The sequence below is a fragment of the Stegostoma tigrinum genome, chromosome 13, assembly GCF_030684315.1.
Source record: "Stegostoma tigrinum isolate sSteTig4 chromosome 13, sSteTig4.hap1, whole genome shotgun sequence".
In the NCBI taxonomy this organism is placed as follows: domain Eukaryota; kingdom Metazoa; phylum Chordata; class Chondrichthyes; order Orectolobiformes; family Stegostomatidae; genus Stegostoma; species Stegostoma tigrinum.
This window is the reverse complement of record NC_081366.1, coordinates 13,840,195-13,863,231: the sequence shown is the minus strand read 5'-3', so window position 1 is coordinate 13,863,231 and position 23,037 is coordinate 13,840,195. Positions and strand designations below refer to the sequence as shown.

The window sequence follows — 23,037 nt, the reverse complement described above, 5'->3', positions numbered from 1 at the left end:
GCTTGCTAGACCATTTCAGTAGGCAGTTGAGAGTTAACCACATTGCTGTGTGCCTGGAATCACATGTACGCCAGACCAGGTAAGGATGGCAGATTTCCTTCCCTGAAGGATGTTAGGAACCAGATGGGTTTTCCAAGAATGGTTTCATGGCCATCAACAGATTCTTAATTCCAGACTTTATTTTTATTAATGCAAATTCCACCATCTGCCATGACAGGATTTGAACCTAGGTCACTGGGACAGTAGCTGAGTTTCTGGATTAATAATCTAGCAATATCACCACAAGGCCACCATCTGCTCAAAACATTTCTCTCCCTTTTAATACTGATAATATAAAATTAAATCTTGGTAGGTGTAAATACAGTAATAGATCTAACATTAAAGTAATAGTAACAAACTTAAACAAAAATGCAACATAAGTTCACAAACCCAAGCCAAATCACGCAGTAGCTCATAGCCATTGCCTGCCATTCTATCAGAATGCCCAATTCAACTGTTCTGAATGACCATGCACACACAAAACAGTTTCACTCGTTCAAATGCAAGTAACAGATTTATGATCTGGCAAGAATCATTGGGCATTCAGATTTCTGTAAGCTGTGAGCCTGCAACTTGAGAGATTGGGGAAGACGTTACATGAGTGGTCATCCAGCAGTGTAGGAAGCAGAAATCCTCAGATTACAATATCAATTAAGATGAAGACAATTCCACAGAATGCATTCTATAGCACATCTCTGGCACAATGGGGTACATGACTGAACGGGGGGGGGGGGGGGGGGGCGGCTGACATCACAGTTTAGAAATGCAACAATCATACAGGAGTAGAAAGTTATTGCTGTAATCTCTGGTATGAGTCTCACATGGTGCAGTGCCTCCCAGGATAAAGGACATCACTGAGGCAACGCAGCACATTTTGGGCAGGGAAGGGAAACAGCTGTGGTCCATGAGGTAAACAATGGCATCAAAAGTAAAAGGGCTGAATATCTGGAGACATTTTCAGGAGGTGCTGAAGAAGAATTCAGAGATAAGGATGTCAAAGTGAGAAACCCAGATAACAATGTGTGGAGTTGGATGGACACAGTCGGTCAAGCAGCATCTTAGGAGCACAAAAGCTGACGTTTCAGGCCTAGACCCTTCCAGCGTTCCTGCTCCTAAGATGCTGCTTGGCCTGCTGTGTTCATCCAGCACTACACCCTGTTATCTTGGATTCTCCAGCATCTGCAGTTCCTATTATCTCTACTATCACATGCCAATTAAGTACAAGATAGGATAATTTAGGTTAGCACTTAGAGAAATTGCACAGGAAATTGCAGTGCGAAAGGACTGTGAATGACACTGATGCAGTCAGTTTCTTTCCTGCAGGGAAAGAGGCCCTTCAGCCCACCATCTTCATGCTGTTCATCATATATACATCTAATCTCATTTTCCAGCACTTGGCCCATAGGTGTTTCAATTGCTCAACTAAATAGGGTTTAAATGTCCTGAAAAGTTCCTGCCTTTATCGTTCTTTCAGGTAGTGAATTCCAGATACCCACAGCCATCTTGATGAAAATAGTTTTTCCTCAACTCCCCTCTAAATCTATGGCTTCTTACATTATAACTGATTCTCAACTAAGGGGAATTGTCTTCTCATCTACCTTATCTGTCCCCTTCAGTGAAACTGCCCTTCAGCCTTCTCTATTCTAAATAAAACAATCCTAACCTGTCTAGTCTCCATAGCTGAATTGCTGTAGCAAGCAGAGTCTTCTGTGCAGCCTCTTCACTGTATTTACATCCTTTCTGTAGGCTGGTGACCAGAACTGCAGACAGCATAGTCTACCTGTGGCCAAACTCACATGACAAAAGTTCCATCATAACCTCCTTGCTCTTGTACTCGATGTCTTGACTAATAAACACAAGTATTCCATATATCTTAATAACCTTATCTGCCTTTCCTGCTGCCTTCAAAGACCTATGGAAATGTACACCAAAATCTCTCTGATCTTCTGCATTTCCTTGAGTCCTATAACTTATTAAATACTCCCTTGCCTTGTTAGTTAACATTTCACACTTCTCAGGACTAAATTCCATTTGCCATCATTTACTCTGTCCATATCATCTTGTGGTCTGAGATACTCTTCCTTGCTGTTTAGCACACCACAAATTTTCATATCATCTGTAAACTTACTGATTATACCTTCTGGATTCATACCTCGATCATTAACGTGCACTACAAAGAGCAAGATATCCAACCTCAAAACTTGTGGGATGTCACTGGGTACAGGCTTCTAGTCACAAAAACAACCATCATCCTCTGCTTCCTGCCAATTAATTTGGATCCAATTTGCTAAAGTACCCCTAGATTCCATGAGCTCTTAGTGTTTTAACGAGCCTACCAAGTGAGACCGTGTCAAAAGCCTTAATGAAATCCATGTAAACTCAATCAATTGCAAAAATATGTAAACAAATCTGCCATCCTTACCTAGTTTGGCTTATATGTGACTCCAGATACATAGCAACACGGTTGCTCTTAGCTGTCCCCATGGAATGGGCAATAAGTGTTGAGCTTGGCAGCAACATCCACATCCCCCGAATGAATAAAAAGAATGGTACCAATGCTGAAAGTCTTTAGATATGTGGGGAAATCTCGAGACACTGGGGTTATCCCTCTCAGAGCTGAGAATGTGTGGTCAAATAAATAAGTAAAGAAAAACTGTATCCAGCAGTTAAACATTCAGTAACCAGAGGACATGGATTTAAGGCATTTAGCCCAAAACAGAAAATATGTAGAAACTTTTTTTAATGCGACAACGGTTGAGATTTAAATGCACTGCCTGAAAATGTGCTGACACAGATTCAACAGTAGCCTTGGGAAGATAATTAGATAAATAACTGAAGAAAAATTTGCAAAAACATGTGAAAAAGGGGCAGAAAAGACAGATTCAATTGATTTGAAAGCACAGACTCAACGATTTGAATGTCCTCCTGCTGAGGTGTACTATTCTATAATTCAGACTTATTTTCCAAAGATTATGAACGTCCATATATTTCTTGCCAAAATGTACCACCTTACAAATTTTCTTGAAGTTCAGAAGCTTTGCACATTTGTCAATGTCTTCCTGTATTTTCTTTATGGTCCACAGGCATCATAAGCAAATGTTGAAATTCTATTTCCAATTCCAACTTGTTAGTGTAAGAAATTGTCCCAACAGTGATGCCTATGGAAAGTTGCTTGCCACCTTTTGCCACGAGCAATATTGACTTTTTGTGCAGTTCAAATGCAAACAGATCTTACCACATGCTCAACAGGATGTGCATACAGGGACACGATGCCAATCGGGGCAGTCCATTCATGATGCTTCTTGTGGATGTGTCTGTAAAGCATTGGATGGTGGAAAAGCCTGGAGAGAATGATTGAAACGCCAATCAAATGAACTGACAAACAGGAAAATGCTATTAAACCCACAACAAATCCTCCCCAACTTTTATAAACCAACCATTCTCCTCAACTGTAGGATTGAGCAAAACTCTCCATCATTTGAAATACTGGACCAAAATCCTGGACTTTTAACAAACTTTTAAAAACATAATAATAAAAATCACAGCTGGGCTATGCTCTGGGGAAATACATAGTCACAGAGACAGCTGCCTGGAACCCATTGTTCAGTTTAAAAAAAAATCTAATTCACAACTCAATTCTAAATTCACCCGATCTGAGAAACCAATTTACCCCCGACATCATGGCGCATTTACAGATACCAAGACATCAAACTTCAACCAATATTCATGTGCAGAAATACATGAGATTCCATTCCCATCGAAATCCATTTACACCTACTCTGAACTATCAGGAAGTGAATTCACCACAAAACGGGGCAACAGCAACACAATTGGGGAGCACAGATTCGGTGCAAAGAGACCTGCAATTTAGTATAGTTGCATGCCCAGATAACACCTGAAAAGAAGAGCAATGCTACCTCGACAGCTCCCACCAGAAGGACTCCAGAGAGCTTACTGCACAAGAGAACGATCCCTACAGCCATCTCCAACTGCCAGGAACCAGCCACGGCCTGCAGACCTGACAACCGGCAACCTCTGACCCGACCAACACCACGAGGCCTCAGACACATCCTGGAGGTGAAAACCTGCTCACAAAAACCACCATAAAAGTAATAAAACCAAAAGTACTCACCCAATACATCAAAAATGTGCCTTATCACGTCAACGGACTCAACCCAGGCTGAAGGCCTACATCATCCGCGGTCCTCGCTGAAAAACCAGCTACAGCAAGTGGGAACGGCCTACTGTATTTCAAAATCGAGTTTGTCTTCAATGGTGAGCTTATAATCTTGAGACCCCAAAGTATCTAACCTAGCTAGCAGGTAGATAGTGACAGTGCAGGGCACCCCAGGGTTAGGGAGTCTGATTAAAGTGTCTGTGATCAAAACTACTGTTTAGTTCTAATAGCAGTTAAATATGCTATTAAATCAAACACAGGTTAAGTTTTATCCTCTGTATAATCGATTGTGTCAGTGTCACTGTTTTGTGTTCTTTAAAATTTCTTCTAATATACTCACCTTTGCATTTAATAAACACAGAAATTCTTTTGCCCTAGGAACACCTGCTACTGCCTTCCTCACATCACATTCCTAAATTAAGTCCAGTGTCTGAACCAGAGATCTGGGTGTGACGTGAACCACCTAAAAATATCATCACAGTTTTACTGACCATATAGTAGAACCCCTACAGAATCTGTAGGGATTCTGGTCTGTGATCAGTAATTTGCTTATTTTTAGGTGGTGCGAATCACACCCAGATCCTCAGTTCTGACACTGGACTTAATTTACGAATGTGACGTGAGGAAGGCAGTAGCAGGTGTTCCAAGGGCAAAAGAATTTCTGCATTTATTAAATGCAAAGGTGAGTATATTAGAAGAAAATTTTAAAAAAATACAAGACACTGCAACCGACATAATCGATTGTACTGAGGACAGTACTTAAAGACGCTATTAAATCAAACGCAGGTTAACTACTATTAGAACTAAAGAGTAGTTTTAATCATGGACACTTTAAATCAGACTCCCTCACCCTGGGGTGCCCTGCACTGTCACTATCCACCTTCTCCTCCCTGCTAGCTAGGTTAGATACTTTGGGATATCAAGAATGTAAGTTCACCACTGAAGACAAACTCGATTTTGAAATACAGTAGGCCGTTCCCATCTGCCGTGACTAGTGCTTCACTGAGGACTTCGGATGGTGTACGCCTTCAGTCTGGGTTGAGTCTGCTGATGTGGTAGACACGCTTTGGATTTACTGGGCGAGTACTCGGCTTTTTCTTACGCAGTGGGGGGTTTTGTGAGCCCATTTTCAGCTCAGGACATGTCTGAGGCCTTGTCAGTCAAGTCAGTGGGTTTTGGAGGTCATCAGTTATCAGGTCTACTGGTCGGGGTCCGTTGCTGTTGGTTTCCCTGTTGTGGAGCAGGGCTGTGTTGGTACATTTCAGGATTGATTCGGGATCCTCCAGAGATAGCGGTGCAGATAGCTCTCGGGCCATAGCTCATTGGGATCCCCCTGTAGTTCTTATAATTAATAGTTTATAGAATCCTCGGCACAACATGTCCACACCAACCTGCACTGCATCCCACCCAGACTCATTCCCCTATAACCCATTCATCCTTGAACACTACGGGCAATTTAGCATGGCCTATCCACCTAGCCTGCACTTCTCTGGACTGCGGGAGGAAACCAGAGCACCCGCATGAAACCCACACAGACACGGGGAGAATGTGCAAACTCTGCACAGACAGTCACCCGGCAGGTGGAATCGAACTCAGGACCCTGGCACTGTGAGGCAGCAGTGCTAACCACTGAGCCACCATTCTTGTTTCCAAAGCTGCTTTTGCTGGGGCTGGAAACTGTGGGAAAGCTGTTCCTGCAGGTGCTTTTTGTTGAAAAGGTTCTCTCTCTCCCTTTCAGATCAGGGCTAGCAGTTATACAGACTGTGTACCCCCTTATCTGTGTTATCCACTGTGATTCTGGTATTCCCTTTTGAGGCAGTTGGCTTTCTGATGGTTAGGAGTGGGTGAAAATGTACTTTGAGGTTGAATGCCCAATATCTCTCTGAATGAATACTGAATGAAGTTGAATGTCTTGGTATCTCCATAATGTGTATAGACTCCATAGCCCAAAGAGTAAAAGTTAGTTTCAGTCTACAGTGTTAGCCCTGGTTGTTTGTTCTTTTACAATGGTTTATGAACTGGATTTTTGGGCTGAACAATGGTTCCAAGCTGTCTGTGTAATCTTCCCAAAGCAAAGCCCAGCTGTCTCTTTTATTTAAACTTTTATCAGTTATTTGCAAAACCAGGATTTTGGTCCAGTATTTCAGACTATGGGGATTTTTGCTCAATCCTACATGGCTTTTCCCCAAACCCCTCAAGTCCACCCACACGTTTTCTCCCCAAGTTCCTCGAACCCTACCTCACCCACCCTCTCCTCATATTCCTTTTTCCATTTTCTCCTCCACAGAAAAAAACTGCAAATAAAGGTGTTGCAATTTATTCTTCATTCTGACATTGGTCTGGCGAGGCTGTTATGTCCCCGCCCCATTGGCCAGATGGCAGAAACAAAACTTGCATTTAATTAGGGCATTTAACATGGCAAAATATCCCAAGCTTTTTCACAGGTGGATAGATCAAACAAAGATCTGACACTGAGCTCCACAAAGGAAATAATAGGAGACGTGATTCAAAGGATTTGCTGAAGTTGTAAGAGATTTTACAAAGAGGCAAGGGTGGGAGGTGTTTAGAGTGTCAGAGAATTCATAACGGAATCCCAGAACTTAAGGTTCAGGTATATAAAGGCATGATCACAGAATGATTAAAACTGAATGATGCACAAGAGGCCAGAATTTGAAGAGGATGTTAGAGAGAGGCAGGGTGAGTCCATGTAGAGATTGTGAATATGGATGAGAATTTTGGACTTAAGGTGTGACGACACTGGAAGTCATTGTAGGCCAGCAAGCAACAGAGGTGATGAGTGAATGGAACTTGGTGTGGGTTAAGATACAATGCAGCAGAGTGCTGCATTGAGCGTCCAGCTCACCTGTGAGAATAGTAGAAAAACACCTCTTCCAGCAGCCCAAGGAAGCAGAGCTCCAGCAGGACCCAGTGAAAAGTGGGGAGCTCAGTGCCACAAGGATTACCTCTCCATTTCATGATAGGGTACATTACCACTACCATGGGGAGCGACAGGAAAATCTGGTTAAATACAACTGTCCTGATGGCTTGCTGAAGCTTAGCAGGTTCCACCTGTGACACACAAGGCAAGATCACCAATAGTAACCAGTCAGAACATGTGATGGAGCCTCCTTTATTTTGTTTTCTGTTTCTGTTCCAGCCAGTTCTCAAAAAAAAAGTTCCTCCTTGATTGTTACAAACAGAAGGGTTGGAATGTTTGAGCTAAATGGAGAGGGTGAACAGTATGGGGCTACATTCCCTGGAGCATCAAACATTGAGGGGTGACCTTATAGAGGTTTATGATATGGATAGGGTGAATACTGAAGGTCCTTTCCCCACGGTAGAGGAATTCAAAACTAGAGGGTATAGAAAGTTGAGGGGAGAAACATGTAAAATGGACCTAAGGGGCAACTTTTCCGCAGAGAGGATGGTGCACGTATGGAAGAGCTACCAGAGGAAGCGGTGGAGGCTGGTACAATTACAACATTTAAAATGCATTTGGCTGGATATATGAATAGGAAGAGTTTAGAGGGATATAGGCCACATGCTGGCAAAATGGGACTAGATTCATTCAAGATTTCTGGTCAGCATCTGTGCCATACAACCCGATGAAAAATGAAATAAATGAAGAGAAAAAGAAACACTTGCAATGTTTCTCTTGAATTTTCAGTTTCCAAACAGAGCCCACAGTTATGCTGGGAGAGGCAAAGTTTAATTAAAACCTTTTTTGTCACAACATAAGATGTACTGAGATTTAACGACGTAGTATGTAGAAAAGATTTGGACATTCTTCAGACCCGAACAGTAATGACAATTTCTTTCCAGGAAGAAATTGTACGTTTTATGGTTCAGCAAATATGGAATTTATTTGAGTGAGGAAAACAAATAAAATGTGTGCTTCACAATTCTGCTTGATCTCGATCAGATCCAAGATCTAAACATATACTAACACAACGAAAGCAGCACAGAAGATTTGAAAATATAATCATAGTCTGTACTCACAGGTAACAGTGAATCAATCCTTGCTTTCCAATCAGCTGCGTGATTGTCTTTCAAAGAAAGATAGAAAATAGGAGGAGTAGGCCATTCAGCCCTTCAAGCCTGTTCCACCACTCATTATGATCATGGCTGATCATTCCACTCAATAGCCTGCTCCCACTTTTACCCCTATCTCTTTTGATTCCTTTAGCTTCAAAAGCTATATCAAACTCCTGCCTGAAATCATGTAAGCTTTTAGCTTTCTGTCTGTGTTCTGGTTTTTAAAAACTTGCTTTCAAAGACTGCTGAGCCAACACCAAGATCTTGGGTTCGTCTAAATGGTAATGGTTGCTAACAATTTGGCTATTGTTTATGTTCTGTGCGTTAACATTACCCTAGGCAGCCATTATTGTCAGAGAAAGCAAGAACTGCAGACACTGGAGTCAGAGTCAACACAGTATGGAGCTGGAGGAACACTGCAGGTCAGACAGCATCAGAGAAGCAGGAAAGTCAATGTTTCAGGTTTACACCCTTCATCAGGATTTGGCAGGGGGGGGGGGGGGGTCAGTGTAGGGAAGGGAATTCAGAAACAAATGGGGAGGGTGGGGCTGGAAAAGGTAGGTGGGATGATGATAGGTGGATGCAAGTAAAAGGGGTGGGGAGTGGAGTTGCAGTCCTTAAAAGTAGGAGGACATCTAGGATATCCGGGAGTGAAATGTTCCATCTTGGGAGCAGATGTGGCGGAGGCGGAGGAATTGGGAGTAAGGGATCACATGCTTGCCAGAGGGTGGGCGAGAGGAGGTGTAGTCAAGGTAGCTACGAGAGTCTAAAGCTGACATTTCGGGCCTAGACCCTCTCTGATGAAGGGTCCAGGCCCGAAACATCAGCTTTTGTGCTCCTAAGATGCTGCTTAGCCTGCTGAGTTCATCCAGCTCTACACCTGGTTATCTCGGATTCTCCAGCATCTGCAGTTCCCATTATCTCTAGCTACGGGAGTTGGGGGGTTTGAAATAGATGTCGGCGCTGAAAAGGTTACCTGCATCCACCTTTCACCATTCCACCTACCTACGTGGGAGGCATGGTGGCTCAGTGGGTAGCACTGCAGCCTCAACAGCGCCAGGGACCTGGGTTCAATTCTAGACTTGGACAACTATCTGTGCGGAGTTTGCACATTCTCCCCGTGTCTGCGTAGGTTTCCTCCAGGAGCTCCAGTTTTCTCCCACAGTCCAAAGATGTGCAGGCTAGGTGGATTGGCCATGCTAAATTGCCCGTAGTGTTCAGGCGTGCGTGTGGGTTATAGGGTTTGGGTGGGATGCTGCAAGGGGCGGTGTGGACTTGTTGGGAAAAGGGCCTGTTTCCACACTGTAGGGAATCTAATCTAATTTACCCAGTTCTACCACCCACATTTCTTTTCTAGCTCCCTTCACCCCTCCCCAGTCTTGATGAAGAGTGAAAACCCAAAATGTCAATTTTCCTACTCCTCCAATGCTGCCTGATCTGCTGTGTTCCTCCAGCTCCACACTGTGTTGACAGCCATTATTGTTAGCCTGTTAGTAACTATGTGTTCTGCATGCTGTGTTTCCATGTACTATTATCCCACAATACCTACATTACCCAACAGTACCTCATTCTGTTACCCCACGTTACCCTGTTTTACCCAATATTACCCTTTACTGTTGTCCTGCTGTTTCCCAACATTACACTCCAGATGTCAGAAACTGCTGCTCCTACATTTGAGACAATCACAGTAAAGTATGGGTTGCTGAACCATATCTGCAGTAGTAAAGTTTCAAACTCTCTTGTTCCAATCAGTGAGTAATTCTTTTATACAGAATCTGTAACACCCAGTTACAATGGATTGACAGAGATTGGTTATTGAACACACAAGCCTGGGTTCTTACAAAGGTAGAAAATGCTGAAGGCAGATAATTTGTGGAGTAAGCATTTCAACAGGTCGTTTTAACAAAAAAAAGGTAACTGACCTTAAATGTTGAACTCTGTTCCTCTCTCCACAGACGCTGTCTTGCCTTCGGTATTTTACATTTTTATTGTGGATTTCCAGCATTCGAAATATTTTGCTTTTGGACTTGGTAAATAGAGTCATACAGCTATACGGCATTGTAACAGACCATTTGGTCCAACTTGTTCACGCCGATGAGATACCCTAAATAAATCTAGTCCAATCTGCCAGCATTTGGCCCATATCTCTCTAATCCCTTCCTATTCATAAATCCATCCAGATGCCTTTTTAAATGTTGTAATTGTACCAGCCTCCACCACTTCCTCCAGCAGTTCATTCTACACACACACCACCGTCTACATGAAAATGTCACTTTTAGGTCCCTTTAAAATCTTTCCTCTCTCACCTTAAACCTATGCCATCTACATTGTGCTGTGACAACTGAGTCATCTCATTCGGTTTGTAATCTTACGACCAGCAACTTCCCAAAATAAGCAGTTTTGACATAAAAGCAGAAAGATCTGGGAAAACAGCTCAAAGATGTCCCTGTGTACTGATTTGATGATTCTTTAAATGATGGGAGGGGTTTAAAAGACAAGGTTTTCGTCATTCGTTCAATATCCCAAATGTTAGCTGCTCCATGTTTACACCCAACAGGCACGAATCCACTCATTAGGGAGTCTCACATAGACTTGAGAGAGAACTGCATTGCACCTGAGACAAGAACACAGAACACAGGACCTGTACTGTGCTGTACAGTTCTTTGGCCCAGTGTTGTACCGAACTTTCACTCTAATCCTAAGGTCTTTCTAACCTCCAATCCTATTTTAGACTATCATCCATGTGCCTATCTAATAGCTGCTTAAATGTCCCTAATGAGGCCATCTCTACTACCCTCTCTGCCAATTCCTTCCAAGCCCCTACCGCTCTCTGAGTAAAGAGCCTATCTCTGATGTCTTCCCTATATCTACTTGCACTCACTTTAAAACAATGTCTCCTCGTAATAGCTACCTCCACCCGAGGAAAAGGTCTCTGGTTGTCCACTCTATATTTCTGACCATTTTGTATACAAACTGAAGATAAATTCCATAAATGCACAGAGGTGAAAAGACAGTAATTTTTTTCCAAACAGCAATTCAGCAGAAGTTACTTAATTGTTCTTAGCTAAAAGAGCCACTCTGACCGGGTCATTCCTGCCCCTCTGAATCCGGTAGCGTGTAATCAGCTGAGGTTTCCCTGTGGCATCCACAATCAGAAGGAGCCCGTTCAAAATCCAGAAGGACATAGTCGGAATCACCATGGTACCTGGGACAGAAAGACAACTCACTCAGGACTGACACTGGAATGAATTCTGGCAAAATCTGGGAACTAGCAAATCCCAGAAACTTAGAAATCTTGGAAAACCGACCCCTCAGAGACAGTGGAGCCAGCCATTCTTGGAACCCAAAAATTCCGGGACTGGGAAATATCGGACAGCCTCCATACTTGCTCTGATATAACTGTTTAATTTTTGTTTGAAAGCACTGTACCTTAATCTTCTTCGCATCCTTCAGCCCTCCTACCTTCTGGATGTGAGTTTGCTCGCTGAGCTGGAAGGTTAGTTTTCAGACGTTTTGTCACCATTCTAGGTAACATCATCAGTGAGCCTCCGACGAAGCGCTGGTGTTCACTGATGACGTTACCTAGAAAGGTGACAAAACGTCTGAAAACTAACCTTCCAGCTCAGAGAGCAAACTCACATCCAGAACCTCAACCTGAGCTACAAATCTTCTCAAAACTCGCCCTCCTACCTTCTGTTGTCTGATGTCCAATTCCTTCAGGCTCCCTTTTGTAGCTCTGTTGGCTGGATGGCTAATTTGTGATACTGAGTGTAGGTTCAATTCCTGCACTGGCTGAGGTTACCATGACAACTTCTCCTTCCCAGCCTCTCCTCTTGCCTGCAGCATGACAACTCTCTGGTTAAGTCACCATCTAATGGGAGTGCAGACTTGCGGTCCACTTATGACTATGGTGAGTTTACTCATAAATGACGGTTTTTTAAAACCTGACCGATAACACTTAATATTCTCTCTCATTCCTACTGCATCACAGTTTTGCCCTTCTTAAGAAGTTAAAAATTCTGAGAATTCTCTCATATTTGTTTGGAGCGTGTCTTCTTGAATCAAGGTAAATGGAACAAGTAATAAGAATACTGGACAGAACTGATGAAAACTCTGCTCACATAGACACTAGTCCTGTTCATCTTGTGAAGGAAACCCACCATGTTCATTAATTGAATGGAATGCTCATTATAACATGCAACAACTTGCTGCATTAACCCAATATAATCTGCTGCACCTCACAGTACTCACCGAGGAAGAAGAGAACCCATTCATTGCCTTGGAAGTAACTGTGCGCTTTTCCCCACTGTGACTGCCAGAAGTCCCCGGAAGCTCCCCAGAACTGCTGCAAATGCCTGAAAAATGTTGGAAAATAATTTCACAAATCATTCACATCCTGGCTGCTACTGCCAAATTGTCTCAGTAGAAGTGGGATCATTGTGGGACAACAAATGCCAGTTCGCTGCATCATAACTTTCAGTTCTGTCCAAGAGAAATGACACCTCGCAATAGTATACATACACACACGTGTGCCCAAACACACCTAATGTACTAGTTACTATGTCCCACATACGCAGTCCAGAGATTAAAAAAAGAGACTGATATGACAATATGAAATGAGTGACGGCTAGTCTGCTTCACTTAGACCCCTCAGCACTTACTTTTCATTGTGATCAAGGGCAGATGTGTAGCAGGCCTAGTCACAGTTTTCAGCATTGCACAAAGACTTACTCTCCTCTCCTCCAATACTACTATACATGGAAAGTGAGGCACACAAACACAAAAGGAAGTGAGAGCGAGAGGCAAAGAAATTGACAGGGAGATAGAGATCACACGTTAGAGAGCTGCTATTAATGAGTTTGGACATGAATTTGTCTTTCTGCAACATATGACTGGAGCTGTGTGCTAATTCCAGGCCCATCCTCCTTCTGTCAACTTACCAGGTCACAGTGTTCCTGAAGGCTGCAAACACGAAGAGTCCTGAGCCCAGGATGAAGGCAGCTTTTTTCACAGAATCCCAGACATGTTTCTCCTACAAACCATGTAACAACAGGGTCAAAATTAATGTCAAAGGAATGGTGTTCACAGAGAATTAACAGCCTTTATCAAGTCGGTTCCAACCTTTTCAGTGCCAATTGCATTCCAGCATCAGACTTATGGGATATCTGGTATACAGAACAGTGTCATTGCCATCTTATAAGTTCTCAGGCATCAAATTAGGAAATATTCTGCTTATTATTCATTTTTAATTATTTTACAAGAAACAAAGATCGAAACACACAGACAGGAACAAGACAGATGCCAGGGTCTAGGCCCGAAACATCAGCTTTTGTGCTCCTAACATGCTGCTTGGCCTGCTGTGTTCATCCAGCTCCACAGTTTGTTATCTTACATTAAAAATATTGTTATTTTAAATATTTTACCATGGCATAGAAGGACAATCAAGAGTCCAAACTTGTATCAGGAGAAATGGTGTTCAGTCTAAACTTCTAAAATCTTAGCCTGCCCTGACCAAAGAAAGCCCAACTGTTCAAGTGCTTAGTACAACAAGAATTGTGTATAAAATGTTGAAATTCAAATCAAGCCACTGATCTTGTGGTAACAACAGCATATTCTGCAACGAGCAGGATGTCACTGCCAGTAAACTTGTAGATTTCCCTGGTTAGCTGTGGACTCGCAAATGCCATGTGTTGTAGCTAGTTTTACACAGAAGTGGCAAAAAACACACATGACTTATTAGGATCACAAATACATGATTTTAATGTCTCACACACACATTTCCTATCTATTCTGCACTCACGCCATTATCACACTGTACTCCAGTAACCCCATCTCTTAGGAGTCATAAACCACCTCAGCAATGAATGCTGCAAATCTGAAATAAAGACAAAGTAAAGTACTCAAATGTACTCAGCAGGCTGGGCAGCATCAGTGGAGAAAGAAAGAGTTAACATTTCAAATCTTTGGCCTTTTATCAAAACCTGAAAAGTCACAGACCAGAAAAGTTAACTTGTTTCTCATTCCCCACAACCGCTAACAAGACGTGCTGAGTATTTCCAAAATCTTCTGATTTATATTCAACTTCTGTGCATCCGTGCTATTTTGCACAGCTTCGATAGGAGTTACCCAACCACAGACTCCCGTCAACAGATATATTGTGGTCACAGTGACCAATGTTGAGAGGAAACTGGTCCCAGAGAGGAGGAAGACCTTTAATTCATGCTGCCTTAGAACAGTACAGCACATCTTTAGGAACACAGAATTGAAAGACTACCCATACTGAGCAGTATTCCCAGACATCTCTGACTCATTCTTGTGCCCTGGACAACATACATAGACACCCTCACTGCACGCTGCTCAGCTCACCTGTTTAACAAAGAGAATGGAAAGGGTTAGCGGCTCCTTACCCGTAGTTGTGATTTCGCAGAATTAGGCTGATCACTTGAACCTTGCATCTGCCAAACACAAAGCAAAAATACCAACGACTGAAATTTAGCAGAAAATTGTTAACCAAACAGTAGGTGATTTCAGAGTACAACCTTTCTTGTTCTGTGTAAAGTTTCAACAGTACAAAGGAGTTTCTGGGTAATTTTAGAGGTAAGACAGGAGACAGAGAGATGTTTTGGAGTAATTTCCAGACATTAGGGGACTGAAGACACAGTCACCAATAGCAGAGCTCTTGAAGTGCGGGCTGCTCAAGAGGGCTGAATCAATGGGACAGATAGATCCCAGAGGAGCGTTAGGCTACACAAAATTAGGAAGTGGTGACGTCATCTGAACACAAGGATCGAGAATGTTGAAAATTAATCTTTAACTGGAACAGAAATTGGTATGGGTCAGCAAGGTCGGGGATAATGGTTCTAGGCTGGAGTTAGGAAATGGGGCTTCAGAGATTGACGATACAGTGTGCACTAAGATTAAACCTCAGTGAGACACAGAGATTCAAGCAATCTTCTTGTCAACAATGACTGATTCCTTTCCCATTTTTAGTATTTAATAAGTTGGCTCAGAGAGAGTATGCATGGCTCTGACACCAATTTGGGAGATTCTCTCTTCTAGGACCAGATCCCTCTTAATGTTGATCATGTACTGCAGTTGGTCACCGCAACAGCTCATCAGCTGATTGGAAATGATAGTTTCCAAACTCTTGCTTGAAGACAGGATATTCCCAAGCACATGACCAATGAAATACATTAAAGCATGGTCAAGAGATTTTGGATTCAAGCCATCTCAACAGCATTGAGCACAAAATCTAAACGAACACTCCAGCGCAAACACAGGGGTACCGCACTGGCAGAAGGGCAGCAGCAAGGGGGAGCGCCGCACCGAGGGAGGGGCAGCAGCGATGAGGGAACATTGCATCATCGAAAGGGCCAGCGAAGGAGGACAACACCAAAAGGGCAGCAGCAAGGGGTTATGCCACATCATGGGAGGGGAGCGCTGAGTGAGTGCAGCACTGTTGAACGGCTTTCAGATAAAACATTAAATTAAAACCACTTTACTCTTTCAGGGAGACTGAGCTGAATTTGGTTTATTGTCACATGTACTCGCATGAGTATAGTGAAAAGTTTACAAGTTGCCACTTACGATGCCATCTTAGGTATAAAGCAAAAAAATAAGGAAAACAAGTTAAAAAGTTAAATATTACAATCCTTCTTACTAAGAAGTAGAAAAACAAAAAAAAAATTAATGATTCAACACCACAGTCCACAAGATATAAAACACCCCACGACAGATAACACCACCCAGTGTCCTGCTGTACATTTAGTGCCGAAACTAATTGTTTATTCTTTATGATTGCTTGCCAAACTGACTGTTACATTGCTGACAAAAATAATCAACGAATTGTAAAGTACTCTGGGATGTAATAAAGTGCTATCTAAATGAATGCTCCTCTATGTAATAGAGTCATCGAGTCACACAGCATGGAAACAGACCCTTTGGTCCAACTCGTCCATGCCAATCAAGTTTCCCAAACTAAACTAGTCCCATTTGCCTTTGGCCCACATCCCTCTAAACCTTTCCTTTTCATGTACCTGTCCAAATTTATTTTAAAGATTTTATCCACACCTGCATCTAGCACTTTCTCCAGCAGTTCATTCCATACACAAACCACCCTCTGTGTGAACAATTGCCCTTCAAGTCCCTTTTAAATCTTTCTGCTCATCTTAAAACGTTGCCCTCTAGTTTCGAAATCCCCCACCCTAGGGTAACGAACTTTGCCAATCACCTTATCTGTGCCCTCATGATTTTATAAACCTCAATAAGGTCACCCTCAACTTCCTAAGCTCCAGTGAAAAATGTCCCAGTTTATTCAGCCTCGCACTATTAGTCAAACCCTCTAGTCCCAGTAACATCTTTGTAAATCCTTTCTGCACCCTTTCCAATTTAATAATATCCTTCCTCTAACATTGCAACCAAAACTGTATATAATACTCAAAGTGGCCTCACCAACGTCCTGTACAACTGCAACATGGACGTCCCAACTCCTAAATTCAATGGTCTGAGCAATGAAGGTAAGTTTGCTAAACACCTTTCTTACCACTCTGTCGATCTGTGATGCAATGTTCAATGAACTATGTACCTGAATCCCTAGATCTCTGTTCTAAAACACTCCCCAGGACTCAACCATTAACTGCCTAAGTCCTGCCCTTGTTCATCTTACCAAAACGTAACACCTCACATTTATCCAAATTAATCTCCATCTGCCACTCCTCGGCCCAATGGCCCATCTGATCAACATCTCTTTGTAATCTTAGATAACCTTCCTTACTGTTTACTATACCTTCAGCTTTGGCGTAATCTCCAAATTTACATAATCACGCTGCCTATATTCTCATCCTTATCATTTATCTAAGTGACAAACAACAATGGACCCAGCACTAACCTTTGTGAACACCGCTGGTCATAAGCCTCCAGTCCGAGAAATGAGTTTCCACCAACACCCTCTGTCTCCTACTATCAAGCCAATTTTGTATTCAATTGGTAAGGTGTCCCTGAAATCCATGTGATCTAACTTTACTAACCAGTCTAACACGCAGAATCTTGTTGTGGCTCTTACTGAAGTCCATGTTGAGAATGTCTACTGCTCTGCCCTCATCTACTTTCTTGTTCACATCCTCAAAAAAACTCATCAGGCTTGTGAGACACAAATTCTCACACCCAAAACCATGTTGACTATCCCTATTAGTCCTTGCCTCTCCAAATGCATGGAAATCCTTTCTTCTCAGAATCCCCTCCAACTGCATATAAACTACTAATGTGAGTTTCATAGGTCTATAGTTCCCAAGCTTCTCCTTACACGACCTCTTAAATAAGTGTACAACATTAGCCACCTCCAGACTTCCAGCACCTCCCCTGTGGATATAGATGATATAAGTATCTCTGCTAGAATCCCCAGAATGTCTTCTCTAGCTTTGCACGGTGTCCAAGGATAACTTGATCAGGTCTTGGAGATTTATCTCCCTTTATGCTTTTTAAGGCCTTCAGCATCTCCTGTTCCGCAATGTGGACTGTTTTCAAGACATTCGACATTTATTTCCCCGAGTTGTTTAGCTTCCATGTCTTTCTTCATAATAAATACTGAAGCAAAACATTCAGATTGTATCTCTCCCATTTCTTGTGGGTCCACACATAGGTAACCTTATTGATCTTTAAGGGGCCCTATTCTCTCCCACTCTTAATATACTTATGGAATTTCTTTGAATTATCCTCAACCTTATTTGCCATGGCTATCTCACATCCCCTTTCTGACCTCCTGATTTTCCTCTTAAGAATGCCCCTACTCCCTTTATATTGTTCAAGGGATTCACTTGATCCTTGTTTTCTATACCAGACATTACTTCACTTCAGAAACTGATTGTTTTACAACAACATACAGACGAAACCCAACACAAGTACAACCGCACGGAATCCCTGAAAAAGTTCACAGAGAGACCGCCGTAGGTGACAGGAATGGGATTGCAGACCCAGGTCACTAATGTGCTTCATCTACTCGACAATAGAGTGTCCACAGACTTTTGGAAAGGGAAAACCATCACGACTGAGGCCACCTCAGTCATTTCCCAATGCCGATACTTGCACACTCTCCAGTGGGCAGCGATCAGGGCTAAAAGCCCTGGTTGCATTGCTTTGCAATACTCCACACCAAGGTCAGTGGTATCCATTGTAGAACTGAATCGGAGGTCAGTACAGACTGGGCATGGAATCCTAATAGATCACCAGGAAAGTGGCTCATTTGAAAGTGAAATTCAGCTATTTCTCAGGCTGCATTCAATGTACAATACAGGAAACACAGTTAAAAAGATGATCAAATTCAACTGAACTCATTCGACTAAACTGTCTAAATCATGGCCTCATACTCTGAACTACAACATTTAGAGTTAAAATAGGAAACAGTCCTTGATCCTCATTTCCAGTCAATTATTTTGTACCTGGTTTACAGGTATTTTGTCTTTTTGAAGCAGTCTATCTTGTCTCAGATCCAAGTGGCATCTTATCTTTTGACTTGCAGAGCAAAAAGCTTCCTTGTTACAGGTGAAGCAGTCTGTTTGATCCTGGTGAAATAAGGGTCCTGTGTTGTTCTCTCTCTCTCTCTCTCGTCTGGCTGGCTGGCTTACAGACAGCCCTGAAAGGATTTGCACAATCTATCCTATAAAACATTAATTTGCATCAAATTATTGCTGATATTTGCACATTGCGTGAACAATTCTGGATATGTCTAACACATTAACTAATTCAGGGAAGCAAGTAAACAGAATCTCAGTCATAAATTCTGCTAGGACAAACCGGTCTCTAACTATCCTGGTATTCTCTCTAGTCCTATCATATTTCACACTGGTTATTCTATTCTCAGGGCAATTCTTTATTCAATTTCTTACACTTCTACTGCACTCTCTATACTTCTCAAAATCACCAATTTTTCCACCTGGTTCCTGATTTCTCCAGGTTCCCATTAGGGACGAGAAATGTTAACGCTGTACGTTTTTGAGCCAACTTTCTCAGCTCCATTCAACTACACGAGGTCAAGTCCTACTGCATCATAATGCTGCTCTCATGAGAGATGACTGGCAGTGCTCTAACCTGGCAGTCCTCCATGTCTCAAGGTGAGGGAAGAAGTTAATGAAATGAATCCTTCGTGGTAATCTCAGCCAGATTTGAGCCAGCACCGTTCTCATCACTCTGTGTCACAAGCTAGCTGTCCAGCCAACTGATCCTTCTCAATTAAATAGCTTCTAATGTCTAACATACCTCTGAGGCTGGAACCCAAGATGACAAAGTGTGGAACTGGATGAACACAGCAGGCCAAGGAGCATCTTGCACCCAGGCCTCCTAGTACAGAGGCAGGACCACCACCACACCACAAGAGCTCTACCCCTTCAATTTACCACTTAACTAGCAATCAACTCATTCTCAATCAGGCAATCAACTAACTTAACCAGTGTTCAATCGAGTAATTAACTACCTTGGCTAGGAGTCAGTTAACTATCTTAACCAGCAGGCACTGGCCTTAACCGGTGCTCAATCAGGCAAACCACGAGTGTAACCAGTGCCCGACCACAGCCAACGGCCGCACGACATCGAATCACCCACCGACTCAGCCGGAGGCGGATCCCCGCTCGCGTCAGGCCCCGCGCGCGCGCCCCCGCCCCTGACGCGGACGCGCGGAGCCACGTGCCCTGAGCCTTCGCGGCTGATTGGCGGTGCGCGGTCACATGATGGGCGGGAGATAATGGGAACTGCAGATGCTGGAGAATCCAAGATAATGAAATGTGGAGCTGGATGAACACAGCAGGCCCAGCAGCATCTCAGGAGCACAAAAGCTGACATTTCGGGCCTAGACCCTTCATCAGAGAGGGGGATGGGGTGAGGCAACTGGAATAAATAGGGAGAGAGGGGGAAGCGGACCGAAGATGGAGAGAAAAGAAGATAGGTGGAGAGAGTATAGATGGGGAGGTAGGGAGGGGATAGGTCAGTCCAGGGAAGACGGACAGGTCAAGGAGGTGGGATGAGGTTAGTAGGTAGCTGGGGGTGCGGCTTGGGGTGGGAGGAAGGGATGGGTGAGAGGAAGAACCGGTTAGGGAGGCAGAGACAGGTTGGACTGGTTTTGGGATGCAGTGGTTGGAGGGGACGAACTGGGCTGGTTTTGGGATGCAGTGGGGGAAGGGGAGATTTTGAAGCTGGTGAAGTCCACATTGATACCATTGGGCTGCAGGGTTCCCAGGCGGAATATGAGTTGCTGTTCCTGCAACCTTCAGGTGGCATCAATGTGGCACTGCAGGAGGCCCTTGATGGACATGTCATCTACAGAATGGGAGGGGGAGTGGAAATGGTTTGCAACTGGGACGTGCAGTTGTTCGTTGCGAACTGAGCGGAGGTGTTCTGCAGAGCAGTCCACAAGCCTCCGCTTGGTTTCCTCAATGTAGAGGAAGCCGCACCGGGTACAATGGATACAGTATACCACATTGGCAGATGTGCAGGTGAACCTCTGCTTAATGTGGAAAGTCATCTTGGGGCCTGGGATAGGGGTGAGGGAGGAGGTGTGGGGGCAAGTGTAGCATTTCCTGCGGTTGCAGGGGAAGGTGCCGGGTGTGGTGGGGTTGGAGGGCAGTGTGGAGCGAACAAGGGAGTCACGGAGAGAGTGGTCTCTCCGGAAAGCAGACAGGGGAGGGGATGGAAAAATGTCTTGGGTGGTGGGGTCGGATTGTAAATGGCGGAAGTGTCGGAGGATGATGCGTTGTATCCGGAGGTTGGTAGGGTGGTGTGTGAGAACGAGGGGGATCCTCTTAGGGCGGTTGTGGCGGGGGCGGGGTGTGAGGGATGTGTTGCGGGAAATACGGGAGACGCGGTCAAGGGCGTTCTCGATCACTGTGGGGGGAAAGTTGCGGTCCTTAAAGAACTTGGACATCTGGGATGTGCGGGAGTGGAATGTCTTATCGTGGGAGCAGATGCGGCGGAGGCGGAGGAATTGGGAATAGGGGATGGAATTTTTGCAGGAGGGTGGGTGGGAGGAGGTGTATTCTAGGTAGCTGTGGGAGTCGGTGGGCTTGAAATGGACATCAGTTACAAGCTGGTTGCCTGAGATGGAACTTGGGGACCGCTTTGCAGAACACCTCCGCTCAGTTGGCAACAAACAACTGCACCTCCCAGTCGCAAACCATTTCCACTCCCCCTCCCATTCTCTAGATGACATGGGCCTCCTGCACTGCCACAATGATGCCACCCGAAGGTTGCAGGAACAGCAACTCATATTTCGCCTGGGAACCCTGCAGCCATATGGTATCAATGTGGACTTCACCAGTTTCAAAATCTCCCCTTCCCCTACTGCATCCCTTAACCAGCCCAGTTTGTCCCCTCCCCCCACTGCACCACACAACCAGCCCAGCTCTTCCCCCCCACCCACTGCATCCCAAAACCAGTCCAACCTGTCTCTGCCTCCCTAACCTGTTCTTCCTCTCACCCATCCCTTCCACCCCAAGCCGCACCCCCAGCTACCTACTAACCTCATCCCACCTCCTTGACCTGTCCGTCTTCCCTGGACTGACCTATCCCCCTCCCTACCTCCCCACCTCCCCACCTATACTCTCTCCACCTATCTTCTTTACTCTCCATCTTCGGTCCGCCTTCCCCCTCTCTCCCTATTTATTCCAGTTCCCTCTCCCCATCCCCCTCTCTGATGAAGGGTCTAGGCCCGAAACGTCAGCTTTTGTGCTCCTGAGATGCTGCTCGGCCTGCTGTGTTCATCCAGCCTCACGTTTTATTAACATGATGGGCGGTACTGATTGTACAGATGGTGGGAATGGACGGGAAGAAGGGAATGTGAAAAAAGTGAGAGAGAGGGAATGTGAAAAAAGTGAGAGAGAGGGAATGGGGAAGAGGGAAGGAAAGGGAGAGAGAATGGAGTGACGGAATAGAGGGAAATAGGGAGGGAGAGAATGATGGAATAGAGGGAAATAGGGAGGGAGGGAAATAGGGAGGGAGGGAAATAGGGAGGGAGGGAGGGAAATAGGGAGGGAGGGAGGGAAATAGGGAGGGAGGGAGGGAGGGAGGGAGGGAGGGAGGGAAATAGGGAGGGAGGGAGGGAGGGAGGGAGGGAAATAGGGAGGGAGGGAGGGAGGGAGGGAGGGAGGGAGAGAGGGAGGGAGGGAGGGAGGGAGGGAGGGAGGGAGGGAGGGAGAGAGAGAGAGAGAGGGAGGGACTGAACGGAGGGAGGGAGGGAGGGAGGGAGGGACTGAACGGAGGGAGGGAGGGAGGGACTGAACGGAGGGAGGGAGGGAGGGACTGAACGGAGGGAGGGAGGGAGGGACTGAACGGAGGGAGGGAGGGAGGGACTAAACGGAGGGAGGGAGGGAGGGAGGGACTAAACGGAGGGAGGGAGGGAGGGAGGGACTGAACGGAGGGAGGGAGGGAGGGACTGAACAGAGGGAGGGAGGGAGGGAGGGACTGAACAGAGGGAGGGAGGGAGGGAGGGACTGAACAGAGGGAGGGAGGGAGGGAGGGAGGGACTGAACAGAGGGAGGGAGGGAGGGACTGAACAGAGGGAGGGAGGGAGGGACTGAACAGAGGGAGGGACTGAACAGAGGGAGGGAGGGAGGGAGGGAGGGAGGGACTGAACAGAGGGAGGGAGGGAGGGAGGGAGGGACTGAACAGAGGGAGGGAGGGACTGAACAGAGGGAGGGAGGGAGGGAGGGACTGAACAGAGGGAGGGAGGGAGGGAGGGACTGAACAGAGGGAGGGAGGGAGGGACTGAACAGAGGGAGGGAGGGAGGGACGGAGGGAGGGAGGGA

At 44.8% G+C, this 23,037-nt stretch overlaps 1 protein-coding gene across 6 annotated transcripts in view; it reads right to left on the bottom strand.

The window, feature by feature from the left end:
- faxdc2 (fatty acid hydroxylase domain containing 2) overlaps positions 1–23,037 on the bottom strand; it is a 48,278-nt gene that overhangs the window by 1,777 nt on the left and 23,464 nt on the right. Inside the window, exons 1-8 of one of the 6 annotated variants that reach the window (XM_059650588.1) lie at positions 19,844–19,935; positions 18,753–18,902; positions 14,659–14,708; positions 13,192–13,283; positions 12,503–12,606; positions 11,335–11,456; positions 7,080–7,285; positions 3,275–3,380 (exon numbers count right to left, since the gene is read on the bottom strand). In XM_059650588.1, the coding sequence (XP_059506571.1) occupies positions 3,275–3,380; positions 7,080–7,285; positions 11,335–11,456; positions 12,503–12,606; positions 13,192–13,283; positions 14,659–14,706 (678 nt within the window). In that variant the 5' untranslated portion in view covers positions 14,707–14,708; positions 18,753–18,902; positions 19,844–19,935. Of the gene's footprint in view, positions 1–3,274; positions 3,381–7,079; positions 7,286–11,334; positions 11,457–12,502; positions 12,607–13,191; positions 13,284–14,658; positions 14,709–18,752; positions 18,903–19,715; positions 19,936–23,037 lie in introns of those variants that run through there. The other 5 variants (XM_059650586.1, XM_059650587.1, XM_048543397.1 and 2 more) reach the window with 5 other exon arrangements.